The sequence below is a fragment of the Microtus ochrogaster genome, chromosome 5 (genome assembly GCF_000317375.1).
Source record: "Microtus ochrogaster isolate Prairie Vole_2 chromosome 5, MicOch1.0, whole genome shotgun sequence".
In the NCBI taxonomy this organism is placed as follows: Eukaryota; Metazoa; Chordata; class Mammalia; order Rodentia; family Cricetidae; genus Microtus; species Microtus ochrogaster.
Genome location: NC_022012.1, coordinates 77,846,476 through 77,863,365, shown reverse-complemented (window position 1 = coordinate 77,863,365; position 16,890 = coordinate 77,846,476). Strand labels below are relative to the sequence as shown.

At 48.8% G+C, this 16,890-nt stretch overlaps 1 protein-coding gene and 1 non-coding gene across 3 annotated transcripts in view; both read right to left on the bottom strand.

Annotated features, from left to right (window-relative positions):
• Nucleotides 1-3,367: 3,367 nt before the first annotated feature.
• Nucleotides 3,368-3,530, bottom strand: LOC113456140. The gene has a single exon (XR_003377008.1). It is a non-coding gene; the product is annotated as a U1 spliceosomal RNA (small nuclear RNA).
• A 743-nt stretch (nucleotides 3,531-4,273) lies between these two features.
• Nucleotides 4,274-16,890, bottom strand: part of Paqr5 (progestin and adipoQ receptor family member 5) — a 74,550-nt gene continuing 61,933 nt past the window's right edge. The window contains exons 5-7 of one of the 2 annotated variants that reach the window (XM_026779312.1): nucleotides 14,334-14,442; nucleotides 11,376-11,517; nucleotides 4,274-5,136 (exon numbers count right to left, since the gene is read on the bottom strand). In XM_026779312.1, the coding sequence (XP_026635113.1) occupies nucleotides 4,895-5,136; nucleotides 11,376-11,517; nucleotides 14,334-14,442 (493 nt within the window). In that variant the 3' untranslated portion in view covers nucleotides 4,274-4,894. The remainder of the gene's footprint in view (nucleotides 5,137-11,375; nucleotides 11,518-14,333; nucleotides 14,443-16,890) is intronic. The other variant, XM_013346483.2, reaches the window with a different exon arrangement.

The window sequence follows — 16,890 nt, the reverse complement described above, 5'->3', positions numbered from 1 at the left end:
GTCAGACATGCTGAATCTTCCAGGTAAGCCACGACCTCGTGGCGACATACAGATTATTAGAAATGGGTTAATCAAGATGTGAGAGTTAGCCAATAAGAGGCTAGAACTAATGGACCAGGCAGTGTTTAAATAAATACAGTTTCTGTGTAATTATTTTGGGTTAAGCTAGCCGGGCGGCAGAACTCGGCCTGATCACCTTGTACAACAAATTTTTATTTTCGTGTGTGTGTGTGTGCCTGTTTGTATGTGCACCATGTACATGCCATGCCTACAAAGTCCAGAAGAGGGCACTGTATCCCCTGAAACTGGAGTTTTAGATTATTGTGAGCTTCTGTGCAGGTGCTGGAACCCAAACCTGGGTTCTCTGCAAGAGCAGCGAGTGCTCTAAATAGGTGAGCCATCTCTCAAGCCTGCATAAAGGTCTTGAAATACATGTTTTGTTTTTCTTGGTAGGTCTTACGGTGAGGTTAACTTTTGAGCTGGGTCCTGGGTTCCATTCCTAGCAACATAAGGCGGGAATCCCCTGAGGATTTTTCTGAATAGCCGGTATCCAGCACCCCTTCCTCCTTGCATCTCATATGTCAGCATGCTTAGGCCTGAATGTGTTCGTTTCACATGGCTGGGCAACATTTTTACCGGGTGAACTAAGGTATCTCTGAGCTCCTTTTGATCCACTCTTCAGAGAGGCCAAAGCAAAGGCTGTTCTAGAAAGCTGATGCTTAGACAAGATGGCAGCTGATAAGTGTCTTGCCTGAGGTACTTTATTACAGAACTCCAAGCATTCCCTGTGCTTAGAAAGGAGCACAAGCAGGCCCTCGGGCAATCTCTCAGAGAAAATTCAGAACCTCTTCAGAATTCATCATTGTCTTCCCGAGTGCAGTTCAACATTTCTGGAAGGAACAGCCTGGCTCCTCTCCTTCCAATAAGATAGCCCTCCCGGCCCCAAGGCCAGAAATGTCTGTCCACTACTCGCCAGCCAGCCTGGCTCCTTCCGGTCCTGAAGCCTCTCCTGAGCTGTTGCTTATCAGATGGGCTGTGCAATTCAGTGGGCTACCTCTCTCCCCACCTCCCTGGGTCTGTTTCCTTCACAGGACTGGTCTTTTCTGGATTTATCTACTAGTGCTATGTTCACAAGAGCAGGCCTGGAAGGTTTGGTTTTATTCACTTCTGCCTCCAGAGTGTCAACACCATGCCTGTTTTGTTGTTATTGTTTGCTTTTTAAAGATTCATTTTATATGTGTGTTTTGGCTATGTCTGCATCATGTTCATGCAGAGCCCATGGAAACCAGAGGGCCTCGAAACCTCTAGAACTAGAGCAGAGGTTCTCAACCTTCCTAGTGCTGTGGCCCTTTATTTAATAGAATTCCTCATGTTGTGGTGACCCCTCAACCATAAAATTGTTTTTGTTACTTCATAACTATAATTTTGATACTGTTATATATTGTTCTGTAAATATCTGTGTTTTCTGCTAGTCTTGGACAACTCCTGTGAAAGGGTTGTTCGACCCCCAAAGACGTTGAGAAACACTGAACTAGAGTTATTATTTGGTTGCCTAATGAATCTCAGACTGGCCTCAGACTGAGTGGCTGAGTATGATGTGACTCTCCTGTCCCCATATCCCAAATGCTGGGATCATAGACATGTAACACCATGCCCAGTATATGCAGTGCTGGGTATCAAAGCCAGGGCCTGATGCATGCCAGGCAAAAACCACCATCTGAGCCCCATGCCCAGTCCAATTTTATACCTTTTCTTTCCACCATAAAATTGGGGCTGTGAAAATGCCACTAACAATGTCACATTGCTATTAAAGAACAAAATTGATTGTGCAGTTTGTAATTAATGTAACAAAATTTACCAGCCCATATAGTTGTATCAGTCTCCCTTCCTGGGGAGAAGTAAGCAGATAATAAAATAATCAAGCCATATTTCTTGACCACTCACATCCAAAATATGTTGGCCCTTGTCATGAAAGAACGAGACTGTGAGCTACTGGCAAGGCCATTGACATGGCTGAGCTGCCTAATCCTGGAGAGGGTGTAGGACAGAGGGTATTCCAAGTCGGCAAAGGAACCCAGCTCTGTGATGAATGACCCCCAAAGTCACTACCAAGTACAAATCATGGGTTGATGGGCCTCTCTTAAACTTTGCTTTGTATCAGCATTTCTGGACTCCCTGAAACCCTATAAAATCCTGAACTTTAATTACTAATGCAAGGGGGCTGGAGAGATGGCTCAGTGGTTAAGTGCACTGGCTGCTCTTCCAGAGGTCCTGAGTTCAATTCCCAGCAACCACATGGTGGCTCACAACCATCTATAATGAGATCTGGCACCCTCCTCTGGCATGCGGGCATACATGGAGGCAGAATGTTATATACATAATAAATAAATTAATCTTTAATTACTAATGCAACAAACAAGGAATTGCTGTCTTTGATACCATGAGCCTAAATAACAGAGCTTCTCCAAAGACAACAAATGAATCCAGAACAGAGCTGCAATGACTGCACCCATGCTGTGGGAAATTACATGCACATGAAGGAGTCTAGGCAAGGGTGAGTGTGCCGAGACACTCTCATCCATGCTGATGCATGTGGCATCAGCGTGTCTACCTCCATGGCTTCCACCTTGCTGAGAAGGGACCTCTCACTAAACCTCTACATTTAGATAAACTACCTGGCCAGTTAGTTCCCAGTGCTGGGGTTACAGGCACACCTAGGTCTCCATGGTGCATACTGGGGAATCTGAACTTGCTTTGATGCTTGCACAGCAAACACTGAACCCACTGAGCCATCCCCAGCCCTATAGTGGGATATTTTTAAGGCAAAATGAGAAGGATGCTATGTTGCATAGGAATACAGTAATATTTGGTTCAGAGCATCAATAACAAGGGTAACATTGGCCCCAGGGCAGACAGGCAGCTATGGGTAGATGGCCCTGCACAAGCATTTTTTGTGTAAGACTGCAAAGATCATTGCACAAGGTTGTGGCTCTTAGCAGAGTTCTGTTGGGGGTGTGTGTGATGTTATTTTTTTTTTTTAAGAAGGGGGTTATTTGGGTTTATTGTTCTAGAAGGAATATGGTAGGGAAGGTATGGATCCTGAATGCGAGGCTGACCCAGCAGTCAGGAAGATGGCTGACCTCATTTCATCCACACACAGAAAACAGAGCTTTAAATCAGCATGCATGCCTGAGCGCCTCTCCTTCAAGCCTCCTGACTTTATCTTCTTTTTAGTCTAGAGTTTGACCCACAAGACTTCATTTTTATTTTAACCACTTTAAAAAATATTATTGACAGTAGAAAACTCTGAAAAGAATACAAGGATTTACACATAGATGGCGGGTTACTGAAACTCCCCCGCCCCGTATCGGAGAGCACAAATGAAGTCCCCCACTACCACAAATTATGCAGTCGAGTCTCCCCACATTTGAGGAAATCACAGGGGTCAACACATCCGGAGAGCAATGGCCAAGCCTCACCCTGGGAAAACCACCTTTGGGATCATGGTATCTCCGCAGTTGCTGGAGCTTTGATCAAACTGTAAATGAGAGACACCACAAATGTCTTTAGCTTTTGCTCCCTGCCCTCTTGTGTTGGAGTCGTCATGTGGATGTGATCTTATCCACATTTTCTCTGCAAAATCTGCATTTAATGTAGGGAAAGTAGAAGCCCTAGGTTCACCCCAGGAAATGCATGTCACAGGCTTACCTGGGTTTGAAGGACAGGATATTTGACTGTCCCATTGGTGAGATCTTCAACACCCTCTGCACAGATTCTAAGTTTGGCAGCATACTGGGCATGCTTAAACAGTGTCGGGCATGTGACATTTCCAAAGACAACTCCTTCATTGCTTGAAAAGGTGACAGGGAACCCTACCAGTTGAGATGATACACTTAGCTCCAGAGGTCAACACATTTTATCTCCACTATGGAATATTTTGCAGCAGGGCCTGGATATCGAACGCCTGTTGTCAGGCTTGACAGCAAGCTTCGTAACTCATTGACCCATCTCTCATCTGGGGAAGAAGTTTAGCTATACAGAATTCATCAAATGCAGCCAATTTCATTTTAAACATTAATATAAAAATTAGAAAGGCAGCCAGGCAGTGGTGGCTCACAACTTTAATCCCAGCAGGCAGAGGCAGATCTCTGTGAGTTCAAGGCCAGCCTGGTCTACAGACAGAGTTCTAGGACAGGCTCCAAATCCAAAGCTACAGAAAAACCATGTCAAAAAGGGGGGGGGGCAGGGCAGGACAATATGCTTAATTCGACTTTTCGACTTTAAATTAAAAACTATATTTTTTTAGGGACAGAATCTCCTGTATCCAAGGATGGCCTCAAATCACTAAGTATCTGAACTTCTGGTCATCTGGTTCTACTCCTCTGGTGCTGGGATTATAGGTCAGGTTCCTGCTTCGCTGAGGATCAAAACCAGGGACTCAGTCTAGTGGTACATGGCACATGCTTTTAATCTCAGCCCTGAGGAGTCAGGAGCCAGCCTGGTCTACACAGTAAATTCCAAGACAGCCTGAGCTACATAGTGAGACCTTGTCTCAAACAAACAAATAAAAACAGCCAAAACCAAACAATCAAAAACAGGCTTTTGTATATTGTAGGCAAGTATTTACCGACTGTGCTGCACCCCCATTTTAAATAAGTTTAAAACTTAATACTTCAATAATTTGCATTGTCCAGGACTTAAGCCCATGTTCTTCTCCTTTTTACAGAACACTTACAGAATCAGTGCATGTGTGGAGAACTCTCCCCGGGTTAGATGCTTTTTTTGATACGAGCCCATTAAAAAGCGTCAAGACATCAGTCACTACACATACTTTTGGCCACGGTAAGCTGGCACCACACCAGTGACTTAACACTGACGCCTGGCGTGTTGTAAATCACGTTTCCTTTTCATGTAATTCAGGCTCAGAGATCCGATAGAGAGCAGCCGAGAAATAAATAATGTTGCTGAGGCTGAAGATGATGCACAGAAGCAAGGCTGCTGCTATCTGGGGCAAGGAGAAGGGTCTGGAGGTGGCCAAAAGCCACTCCTTCCTTAGAGTCTTATCCAGCAGGATGGCTTCCATCTGCAAGTGTGTGGCCAGGATCACGCACACATGAAACAGCTGGTGACTGTGACCTGCGGAAAAAGCACAAAAGGTTGTCAAGACGACCAGTCTGAACCAGAGAAACAGCTTAGTGGGTGAAGGCTCCTGCTGCCAAGCCTGGTAGCCTGAGGGTCACTCCTGGGAGTTATCCTCTGACCTCTGCATTTGGCTTGTGTACACCCGTGTACACACACACATGCTCAGAATAAATTAAGTGCCGGAAGTCATCAATCAAAAGGTGTATGGACGCAGGCTATGATATGTACGCTAAAAATGGGATCGCTAAATCCAAGTAGTCAGACAAGGGATCACACATATGATTTTATTTGTTTGTTTCTTTATTTCAGTGCTGATTGTCTTCTGAGACAGGGTCCCAGGTAGCCCAGACTTGAGCTGAGGATGACTTTGAACTTCTGATCCTCCTGCCTCCACCTCTTGAGTGCTGGGATTACAGGCTTCTATAACAATACTTATTTTATAATTTCACGTCTAAGAAATGCTTAGAGAGGCGGGTGACAGCCACAGGCCCTCCATGATCCTCACTGACCGGGACTGGCTGAAGATACCCACAGGCCTGCAGCACCAGGCAGACAGACCTCATTATGATGAGCAAGTATATCGTGGGGAAATGGGAGAGAAAGAGAAACCGACTGGTTCCTGGGCTGCAGAAAGAGGAGGAACTGCAGAAACAAAGGTGGTCAGAAACAAGCTACTGTAAGTGACATGGTGACGTCTGATCCTGGCCTGCTACCAAGGGCCATGGTCCTACCCCATCAGAGTAATTGATAACCCAGTCTGTGTTGATATCCGTGGCCCATGTTACCACCAAAGGCCACACTGATGCCCCAGGGTCTGGGCTGCCACTTGTGCCATGTTGGTGTCTGAGGACTGTGCCACCACAGGGGCCAGGCTGAGCTGAGGTGGCCTGTGCTGCCACTCGGCGCCTTGGTGTTATCAGGACCACAGCTGCAGCTGAGGGCCATGTCTGGGATCATGACCCTACTGCAGCCAGGGTCTGTGTTGCTATCCATGCTTCAATTAACACTGAAGACCAAAAGGATGCCCAGGGTCTAGCCTGACACCTGAGGCCATGTTGGTGTACGAGCGCTATACTCCAGCTGTGCCATACTTATCTGAGTGGCCTGCACTGCCACCCAAAGCCATGGTGACATCTGGGTCCAAGCTGCTGCCAAAGGTCAACATAAACCATGGATATCAGCATTGACTATGGTAGAATCATAGACCCAGATATGACCCTTGCTCAAGATACCACAGGGGACCATAGGAACTATGCATGTTGAAACCCAAGGGCTGTGTTAAGCCAGCACCACCCATCACTGTCCCCAAGAGAGCTGGCTACTGCCATAGAATAGCTAGTTCTGACCCTCACAGGAGAGCTGGCCCCACCCTTCACCATGGGTATGGAAGAGCTGCCCTAATCACCAACACCAGTATAGAAGAGCTGGCCCCTCGCCTGAGGGGCAGCCCCAGCAGCCCAGAATGACCAAATCAGCTACCATGCACACCCGCATTCAGGGCTTTGAACTGGCCCTCCCCATCACCTACACCATCCATGACCTAGTTGAGTGCATGAAGAGACTGGTCCAACAGAACCATGGCTGCAGAATCTCCATGAGATGGGGCAATGGTGGGACGGGATATCCGGCAGGAGTTTGGGTGAGGATCCAGTATTGATGGTGTATCAGAAGCCAGAGGCCTTGGACCACACCAACACATTACAGTCAGAACAAGGAAATTGGAATGGACAAAAGCGTACACTGTGTGACACACTGCGTGACACACTGCAGCACCCAGTGCCACTAAGATGGATGAAGAGGTGTGTGTGGGAAAGATGGAGAAGCAAGCTGGGGTTTTTGTTGTTGTTTTTCTGTTTTGTTTTGAATTAATTTTTAAAATTTTTCTTTGGGGGAGCACTATGGGGGTGGGAGTGGATATGGAGGGACTAGAAAATGAGTGGGACTGGGGTTTATGATGTGAAATTCCCAAAGAATCAATAAAAATTATGCTTGAAAGAAAGAAATGCTTAGAAAGGACCTGGGAGATAGCTCAGTGTGTAAGACCGTTTGCTAAGCAAACATGAAAACTTGAGTTCAGATCCCTAGCACTCGTATAAAATGACAGGCATGCTTGGGCATGCTCGGGCATGCTCAGGCATGCTTCTAAACTCAGTGCTGTGTGGACACAGGAGGTTAGCTGGCGTTTGCTGGTTTTCAGCCAAGCTACTGGTTCGGTGAGAGATTAAGGCAATAAGACAGAGAATGATAAAGCATGGCAGGCGCCTGACATCTTCCTCTAGCCGCGGACTGCAGACACATGCACACACACACACTCATTAATATGAACACATACAAAAATATTTTAAAACTTGAAAATGTTGGGAATAGATGAAGCTATACCAGAGGGTAGAAATGGGAATTCTCCCTGCCTGGGCAGAAGGTTTTATACTGGAATGGTCGACATGTCCCAAATGAATTTGCACTTTGGTACATATACTGGAGGAATTATACATCATTGTTTTTGGTTCGTATTTGTGACAGTTTCTTGCTGTGGAGCTCAGGTTAGCCTTAGAACTAACTACCATGGGCCCCTTGTTCCAGCCTTCAAAGCACTGGGACCACAGGTGTGCCTGTCCCCAGCTGCTGGAAGCAACATTGATTTGTGACTTGACAGTGTGGTAGTAGATAGTCAAACATACTTGTGGTAGCTGGTCTTAATTGTGCACTTGTTGGGATTCAGAGTCAGTCTAGGAGACATCTCCCCATGTGTGTGTGTGTGTGTGTGAGTGTGTGTGTGTGTGTGTGTGTGTGTGTGTGTGTGTGTTTCCAGAGAGAATTAACCAAAGGGAGGGTCTGCTTTCTAAGGGAGTGGCATCTTCCAGTGAAGCTATTTGTAACTGAAAGCGGTGTCCCCTGCCTCCCTCCCCAGCAAGTGCATCTCTTGCTGTCACCACCGTCCTCTGCCATCAGGACTCCAGCTTCTTCAGCCTTCCAGTGTGGACTGACTGCCAGCTCCACAGGCGGCTATCAGAACCATAGCCCCAGTTGTGAACTACTCATGCATCCAGCTTTGTAGATTGAGCACCCAGCAGCTTTTCTGCCTCTCTTGCAGGCTGCCAGACACTGTTGGACTACCCAAACTCCAGTCTAGTAAGCCCTATATCATATGTGTGTGTATACATACATACATACATACATACATACATACATACATACATACATACAGAGTTCTGTTCTAGAGAATCTGGCCTAATATAACTCCGTACTATATTTATTTTTAGAAATTAATATGAGAAAACTAGGAAGGTTAGATGAGCAAGATTCTTTCTCTAAAGCACCTTATCTATCAGCCCTCTTTTCCAAGTGAAAATGTGGGCACCCTGCTCTTAGAGGGCTCCAGTTCTGACTTCTGCTGCACTGGAAGAGCCAGAGTTTTCCATCTTCTCCTTCCCAAGTGTTCTTGTCTCAACTTCTGGCTAATTAGAGACATGACCAGGAGCTCTCGCTCCAGGACTGAGCTCACCAACTGCACAATCAGTGGGCAGGAGCCCAAGCAGGAGGGGCAGAAGTAGGCAGGGCCATGAGGAAAGGTCCAGGCTTAGGGAAATGACACAGAAAGCAGGACGAGAAGATGGCACTTTCCAAGACTGAACTGTCCCTCTGAACATGTGAAGTCCAAGCTGTGGCTGTCTACGGAGAGACAGTTAAGTTTCAGTGAGGTCACTGGGGTGGGCCCTAATCCACTGGACATGATCTATACGGAGGAAGAATCCCATGAAGACCGTGGAAAAGTACCAAGGCCAAGGGAAGTACAAAGACAGCGTCCTACTGACGACTACATCTCAGACTGTCAGCCTGCTGAGTGGGAGAAAACAGCGCTCTGTTGTGCAGGCCAGTCACACTTGCATGCAGTTCTTCCCTTTGTGGGAACTGCAGGCCTAAGAAACCAATACAGCATGGCTGTTAAATAAGGCTTCTCCAGATACCTGTATCCAGGTACGGTGGTACCTACTTGTACCCCAGCACTCTTTAAGCAGGGACAGAAAGGTCATGAGTTCAAGCCCAGTTTGGGCTACATGAGTAGAAGACCACCCTCCACTACGTATTGAGAACCTATCTAAACAATAAGTTTATAAAAAGGGTGTGTGTGTGAGAGAGAGAAGGCTCTGTGGGAAAGGCACCTTCCATCAAGCCTGACCACTTGAGTTCAATACTCTGGACCCACGTGGTAGAAAGTGAGAACTTGTTCCTGCTAGTGGTCCTTTGACCTCTAAATGCCCAAAGCATCACACACAAACACATTAAATAAATTAACATGAAATTGAAAAAACAATGCATGAAAAGTTCAGTACGGCACCGCAAAACCCATTTCAGGCTCTAGGGGGCGCCTGACCACAGCAGCTCCACTTCCGGCAGGAGCAGAATCAGGATTGTTGAACTCTAGCAAGCAAGCCTGCCGCTTTCCTTCAGCCCTGGCGTCTGTCCCCGGAGGAGGCTGAGGAGATGGCACCCAGCCTTAGTGGAGGGCTGTGCCCAACACTCCAAACGAGTGTGGTGCAGGCAAGTGGCGCACGGTGCCAAACACAGATTCCTGACTCGCGCCATTCACTAAACCCGTTTCCATTAGAGAGATGAGCAGCAGCTGTGCCACCAGCAATGGGCACATCTGAAAGGACCTCACCGGGAAGAGTGGCTTCAAGTAAGCCACCTACCAGGTCTCGGGAACTTCCTGTAGGCCAGGGCTAACCAGGCCAGGAAAGCACCCTCCCCTATCACACAGGCGGTTTTCTGCTGTGTGCCTTTAGGCCTGAGAGGACAAGACTAAGTGAATAAATAAAACATATGGCAAAATAATGGCTCAGTCTGTGCCACGCCCCTGCCCGCCGATGTGGTCCCCAGCTCTCATCCACAGCTGTCTCCGGGTGCTAGACAGAGGACTGGGACCTCTAGCTCCTGGCCTCTGACCCTGTTCTCTAGAATAAGTGCTCTAAGAATTTCGCTGGAGGCAGTCCCTTCTAGTAGGACAAAGGGGAAAGAAGAGGCTCTAATCAGATCACAAAGCCTATCTGGCTCCATCTCTAAGTGAGTGGAGAGGACGCTCCAGGCAGGGGCAAAAGTGGCTTGGGGAGGACCCAGGTGTTTGCTGTGGTGGGGACAGTAATTGGCTTTTTGAGTCTCATAGTATCTAGTTAAGGAACTTTTGTGCCAAAGGCTTGTCCTCTTCTACAGAAGCCACCCAAAGGGGCTGTAATGACTAATATTGTCAACTGAAGTCTCTGTGTTTATCAGTGAGGGATTTCTACACTGGGCCAACTAGGTGAGAAGGCCTGCCATTCCATGGACTGGGGTCCTGGGCCGGATACAAAGAATGCAAGCCGAGCACCAGCCTTCATTCATATCTCTCTCTCTCTCTCTCTCTCTCTCTCTCTCTCTCTCTCTCTCCTTCCTGACTGTGGACACAATACGACCTGCTGCCTCTCCCGCTCTGCCACCATGCCTTCCCTTTCATGGTGGGGGACACCCTCAAAGCTAAACCAAAATAAACCCTTGAAGGACCCCACCCATCCTGCTCTGGAGAAAGCGGGAGGGAACACTGCTGCAGCTAGGAGCTCCTGTGCTCTGACACCACTGACGATCATGTGCCCTCTCAAGTCATACTTAGCTCCCTTGAGTGTCACATGACCTCAGTGAGTGCTGCTGGCCTTGCCCCAGCTTTGGAGTTCTTGGGTCAGGAGGTCTGAGTTTGGGCGCAGAAGTTGCGGTCTCAGTCAGGGATACACCTGGGACCCGCAGCTCCACAAGACCCCAGGCCCTCCACTCACCATGTTCAAGACAGACTGTCCTCTGTAAGCTGCCTGCCTTCTGGGACCCTCAGTCACTGGCAAGCCCATCTTCCCTCTTCCTCTCTGTGGCTGCCCCTGCCCCCACCATGTTCTTGTACTGGGAAGTCAGACTCCGGGTGCCAACATTATGGTTGCTCACTGGAATGCTTCAGGGTCCTGCACCTCCCTGTTCCCATCCTCCCTGTCTCTGGCAGTGCAGTAACAACACAAAAGATGGCTTTGGTCAAGATATACGGTCACTGTTGTCCCTGTCACTCACCATGCCCTATGCCTGGGTGACTTCCTCTAGGGTCACTCCTCTCTAGGTCCCCTGCCTGGTGGCTGTAGACACATGGTCAAGGATCTCCCCACTCCAGCTGAGAGTCACCCCCTGGTTCAGGGTCACCCCTACCCCTACCCCACCCCACTCACCGATGTAGTCAAAGCGTCCAGGAGCCAGTCGCTCTGGCAAGTGAGCAGAGTACAGGAAAGAGGCCAGGAGGGTCATGACCATGTGCTTCTGGTGATACAAGATGGCTTCATTTCTTGAACTCTCTCCTGGGAACAGGAAGAGCTGCAGGTGTTTGGGAAAAAAAACAAAACAAAACAAAGCAAAAGGCCTTGAGAAGCCAGATCATAGGTCTTTCTCAGACCTATACCTCTCAGCACACCAGCACAAGCTCCTCAGGCCCAGGCCTCACCTCCTTAGGATTGTGGCCTGATCAAGGCAAGTGTGGGGAGGAGGGGAAGGGAGATAGAAGAGAAGAGGCCCGATAGAGGTGAGCAGTGGGCAGCGGTGGCGTGGCGCATGCCTCTAATTCCAGCACTTGGGAGGCAGAGGCAGGCAGACCTCCAAGTTCAAGACCAGCCTGGTTTATAGAGCAAGTTCCAGGACAGCCAGAGCTAAACAAACAAGAAGAAGAAGAAGAAGAAGAGGAAGAGGAAGAGGAAGAGGAAGAGGAAGAGAAGAAAGAAAGAGAAAAAAGAAGATCCTATTAGATATTGCTGCTTTCTGAGGATAAAATGCAAGCACAGAGGAATGGTCCTATCTGCCCCTACTCCAGATGCAGAGCTACAGAACTGAGGCTCATAATGAAGGCGTCAAGGCTTAGAGGCAATCTGGCAGCATAGCTCAGTGGGTAAAGTCCCTTGTCACCAAGCCTGATGACCTGAGTTCAAACTCCTGGACCCACATAGTGAAAGGAGAGAACTGTCTCCCACCATTTGTCCTCTGATGTCCATGCGCTTGCTGTGACTCACACGTGGTGGGGGATGGACATGTGCACACAAAAGAAATAAATATGACAGGAAAAAAAATCTTTAAAAACAAAAAAGGCTTGGAAGCCTTTCTTTTTTCTTTTCTTTTCTTTCTTTTTTTTTTTTTTGGTTTTTCGAGACAGGGTTTCTCTGTGGCTTTGGAGCCTGTCCTGGAACTAGCTCTGTAGACCAGGCTGGTCTCGAACTCACAGAGATCCGCCTGCCTCTGCCTCCTGAGTGCTGGGATTAAAGGCGTGCGCTTGGAAGCCTTTCTGCATCATCCAAAAGAATCACCATTTGGCCTAGCTTGGTAACTCAAGCTTGAACTCACTCCCTAAGGCAGAAATACTGGAAGTTCAAGGCCCATCTAGGCTATGGAGTTAGTTGAAGGGCAGCTTAAGCAACCTAGTGAGATCCTGTGTCAAAATCAATAAGGGGCTGGGGATATAGCTCTATGCAAGCCCTTGCCTAGCACACAGAAGACCTTAGACTCATTCCCAGCATCAACCACCCCTCAATATGACCACTATATTGCTTCAAGGTTAAGCAGAGGTTTTTTTGTTTGTTTTATTAGTTTTATAAATAACAGTAGTAGCTTCTCCTTACTAGAGGCACAAGGCCAGCCATCTCTATGCCTCAGATGGGACATGCTGCAGTCGGACAGCTTCTGCTGGGGTTGTGGGAAAGTGCTTCCTCTGGCCCCTAGGACCTTCAGGCAGACTCCACTTCCCAGTTTTGCACACAAGGAAAGTGAGCCTGAGACTGACTTGCAAACGGCCGGTAGTTAGTGAAGTGAAGGCTGGAATCTAGGCAGGGCCATTCTGGTACTGATGCAATCACCCCCTGCCCTATGCCCTATCATCTGGCACAGCCTCCAGATAGCACCGCACAGCCTCCAGATAGCACCGCACAGCATGAAACCTGCGTGTAACTGGGGACCGCTTTCAGCTGAAGTTCCCTGTGTGCCCCTGCACAAGCTCCCTCCAGGAACCAGCGAGAGCTCTTAGTTGCATTCCCATCCCCAGCTCTCCTGTAGACCCACTCAGGGAAACACAGGCAAAACCAGTGTAGCAAGTAAAACTCTTCCCTACTCTGTAGACTCACCCCCTGCCACTTGGGCCTCACACTGCCTCTGGGAGAAGTCTATGCACAAGGTAATGCTGACCCCTCTAAGAGTCATTATACCCAGGAATCCTCATCAGCTCCTACGCAGAAGCAGATGTGAGTCTCATTCACAGATGAGGAAACCCAGGCTCAGAAAGGGTGTGTGTACTGCCCAAATCACACAACAGGTCACCATGGAGACTAGAATTTGAACTCGGGCCCATGTGTCCTGCAAGTGAGTCTCTTTCCTTCTTGTCCTGTTCTCTAACCTCAGCTCCCTGCCATTGTACTCTCGGCCTCGCCCCCATCTATTCTTTTAAGACTTTCATCCCCGCCTTTTCCTTCAGCAACACCCTATGTTACCGATCATATACAATCATGAATGTATTGGCCTTTTCCCATACCAATGACCACCAAACTCCAGGCTGTCTGCCTTGTGGTGGTGGTTTGAACAGGAATGGCCCCCAAAGACTCGTGTGTATGAATGCTCGGTCTTAGGGAGTGGCACCCTTAGGAGGTGTGGCCTTGCTGGAGTACATGTGGCCTTATTGGAGGAAATGGATCACTGTGGTGATGGACTTTAAGGTCTCATATGATCAAGCTACACCCAGTGTGGCTCAAACTTCACTTCCTGTTGCCTGCAGAAGAAGAGGTAGAACTCTCAGCTCCTTCTCCAGCACCATGTCTGCCTGCATGCTGCCATGTTCTGCCATGGCAACAGTGGACTAAACCTCCAAACTGTACACCAGTACCAATTAAATGTTTTTCTTTATAAGAGTTGCCGTGGTCAGGGTGTCTCTTCACAGCAATAGAAACCCTAACTAAGACACTTGCCCAGGTCTCTGTGGTTGTTCCTAAGGCCCTAGTCAGCTTGTCTGGCCTCTGTGTTCACACTATCTCTAACTGCAACACCCAAGTCTCGACTCCTATGGGTCCCCCTAAACCCACTGGGGTGTTATGACTCTCTCAGAGCTCAGAAGACAACAGAGCCCCTGGCATTGCTGACAGGAAGAGAAGAGATGTACGTACCCATGTCCTTACCCGGTAGAAGATAGGAAGCGAGTCCCAGGTGTAGGGGTAGGCAAAGGCAAGGACTCGGAGCAGCTTACAGAGCCGGGGCTTCTGGAGTTCAAGAAACCTGAAGTCAGGGAGGAAACGGAGGCTGTTCAGGAACTCACACATGAGCGCATGGGTCATCAACAAGCGTTTTTACATGGCCTCCTGTGGACCTCAGTTTCTCCAGTAGCCTCTCTCATGCCCCCTACACTGCTGGAAACGACAGAAGTTCAACAAGAAGGAGAAAGTTGCTCTGAGGGCATGAAATGCAATGGGTGCAGCCCAAGATGGGGGGTGGGGGTGTCTTCAGGCAGAAACCTGCAAAGGTCAGAGGAGATTTAGCAGCAGAGAGGTTTAGAAGGTCTAAAGACAGGAAGGGGCCTCTCAAGCACAGACCCCAGATCACACTGTATACAGAAGCAGAACTCAATTACCTTTTGGACTATCCACAACACTGGAAAGAAGGCAGTGGGCTGTGGTTTCATAGGGACACACCAGGTTCCAACACAGACTGGACACATCAGGACCATGCTGATATGGCAGGTTGCCTCTAAAGCTGTGTGTGATCTATCCTTCCCTCAAACGAGGCCCCCGGTACTAAACGTAGCTCGGAAAAGCAAACAAACCACTTCCTGTTTGATGGAGCTATGATGGAGCCGAGGGTCAAAGCAGGAGAAACAGGCTCTGGGCGATAGTCCCAGAAGAAACTGAGAACAGACACAGGCTCTAGCCCAAGGTATCTGCCCCCGAGTGTCACATTGTCCCTGTCTGCCTCCCATAGCCCCAGTCTCTGTCTTTCTTCCCCCAGGGGACAAAGGAAACACATTGCCACAACCCCAGCAGAAGCTGTCCAATCGCAACCAGCCCCTTATGCTTCTGCCCTGTCCGGGACAGGCTCACTCCTAACGAGTGCTCCTTGTGGCCACTTACACAGGAGGAAAACCTGGCTCTGACTTGGCGAGGGCTGCCCCCCAAAGCACCAGTTTCCTGCGACTTGAGACCACATGTCACCAGGCCTGAAAATGTGCTTCCTGCGGGGGTAAACGAATCAGCCTCTCCAGCAACAAAGCTGAGTCTACAGGGTGACAAAAAGAAGCAGAATAGGAGAAAAGAAAGCGACAGAGACAAAAACAAAACAAAAAAGCTCTTAACCACAGTAGACAAAAACCACTCCAAAGGTGCAATTCCACATCCAACCACAGGATGTCGCCACAGCCAGAGATTTCTGAAGGCCTTGGCCAGAGATGCCTCCAAAGCACCCAGCAATAGTTTCCAAAGCACAGCTGGCTTTCCCACCCACGGGTTGAGAGCTCTGTCCAGGAAGCAGTGTAGGAAACACTGGATTGGGGAAGAAGCCTCCCTTAAGATCAGAGTCAATAAATCTTGGCAACTGAAATGCCAAAACTAATGGTTGATGCAAGCAGTTAATTGGAAGTTATTCAATTGCTAAAGTACACAGTTGTGTGTGTGTGTGTGTTGTCTTCTATTGTGTGTGGGTTTTATTCTAGTTTAGAGACTCACAGGAAGGGGAACACTTTCATATGCCTGACCCTAGCCCTGGCAGCACCTCTGCCATCTGGCTGGGGTGTCACAGCCCCCAGAACTTCGTCTGCTGAACCACTGCCCCAGCTCTGACCCCGGTCCTTTTGAAGCTGACGTTTATCACTCTGCATATTGAGGGATTATCCCTCTGGCCCAGATTACTTTGTGATGCTCACCATACTGACCTCAGTGACTTTGCAAAACAAAATTTTTGGATGAAAGCTGGGAGAGGTGGTGGCTGCCTGTATCAAGAGCAGGGGGTAGGCTACGTAATGAGTATCAGAGCAGCCAGGGCTGGACAGTGGGACCCGCTATCAAAACACTAAACCAAACAAAACTCGATGGCCGGACTGGCTTGCTGAAAGGACGATCTACGGTGACAGGAGGCAGGAGGCAAAGAGAGCAAGGACAGCTCGCTGGCTGCCAGCTGAGGGCAGGGTCAAGAAGGGATCATGTTGGGGCACTGACTATCCTTCACAAAGCAAAGCGCTGAGCTCCCCTCTCAAGTGAGACAGCATGAGAGGACCCCCCACATGACTACTGGTGACATAGCTCAAAGGTCTTGTGGAGAGGAAGCTGAGCCCAAAAAGAGCAGCCCAGGAGGTCGCTGTTCCTAAGGAGCCAAGAGTGGGCCTCTGAGAGAGCACTACACTTCCGAGCTGGCCCTTGGGCCCTCTCTAGCCATCCTCCCTCCCACCCTCCAGTGCGTTGCTGCTGTTCCTGGGCCCTCCACTCCCACACACTACCATCCTTGCCCGGGTTGTTTGCTCTGCCCCAAAGGCCCTCCCTTATCTCCAGCTTCAGGGCTGTCACTGGCTCACTCTCAGTCCTAAGACAACCTCTCAAGGCCCTGTGTATCCAAGTGTATGTCACGGACATGGACTGTTTCCCCTGTTCTCTGTTCTGCTTCACAGAGCAATGAAAGTGCCCTTTCAGACTCTTTGGTGTGTGTGTGTGTGTGTGTGTGTGTGTGTGTGTGTGTGTGTGT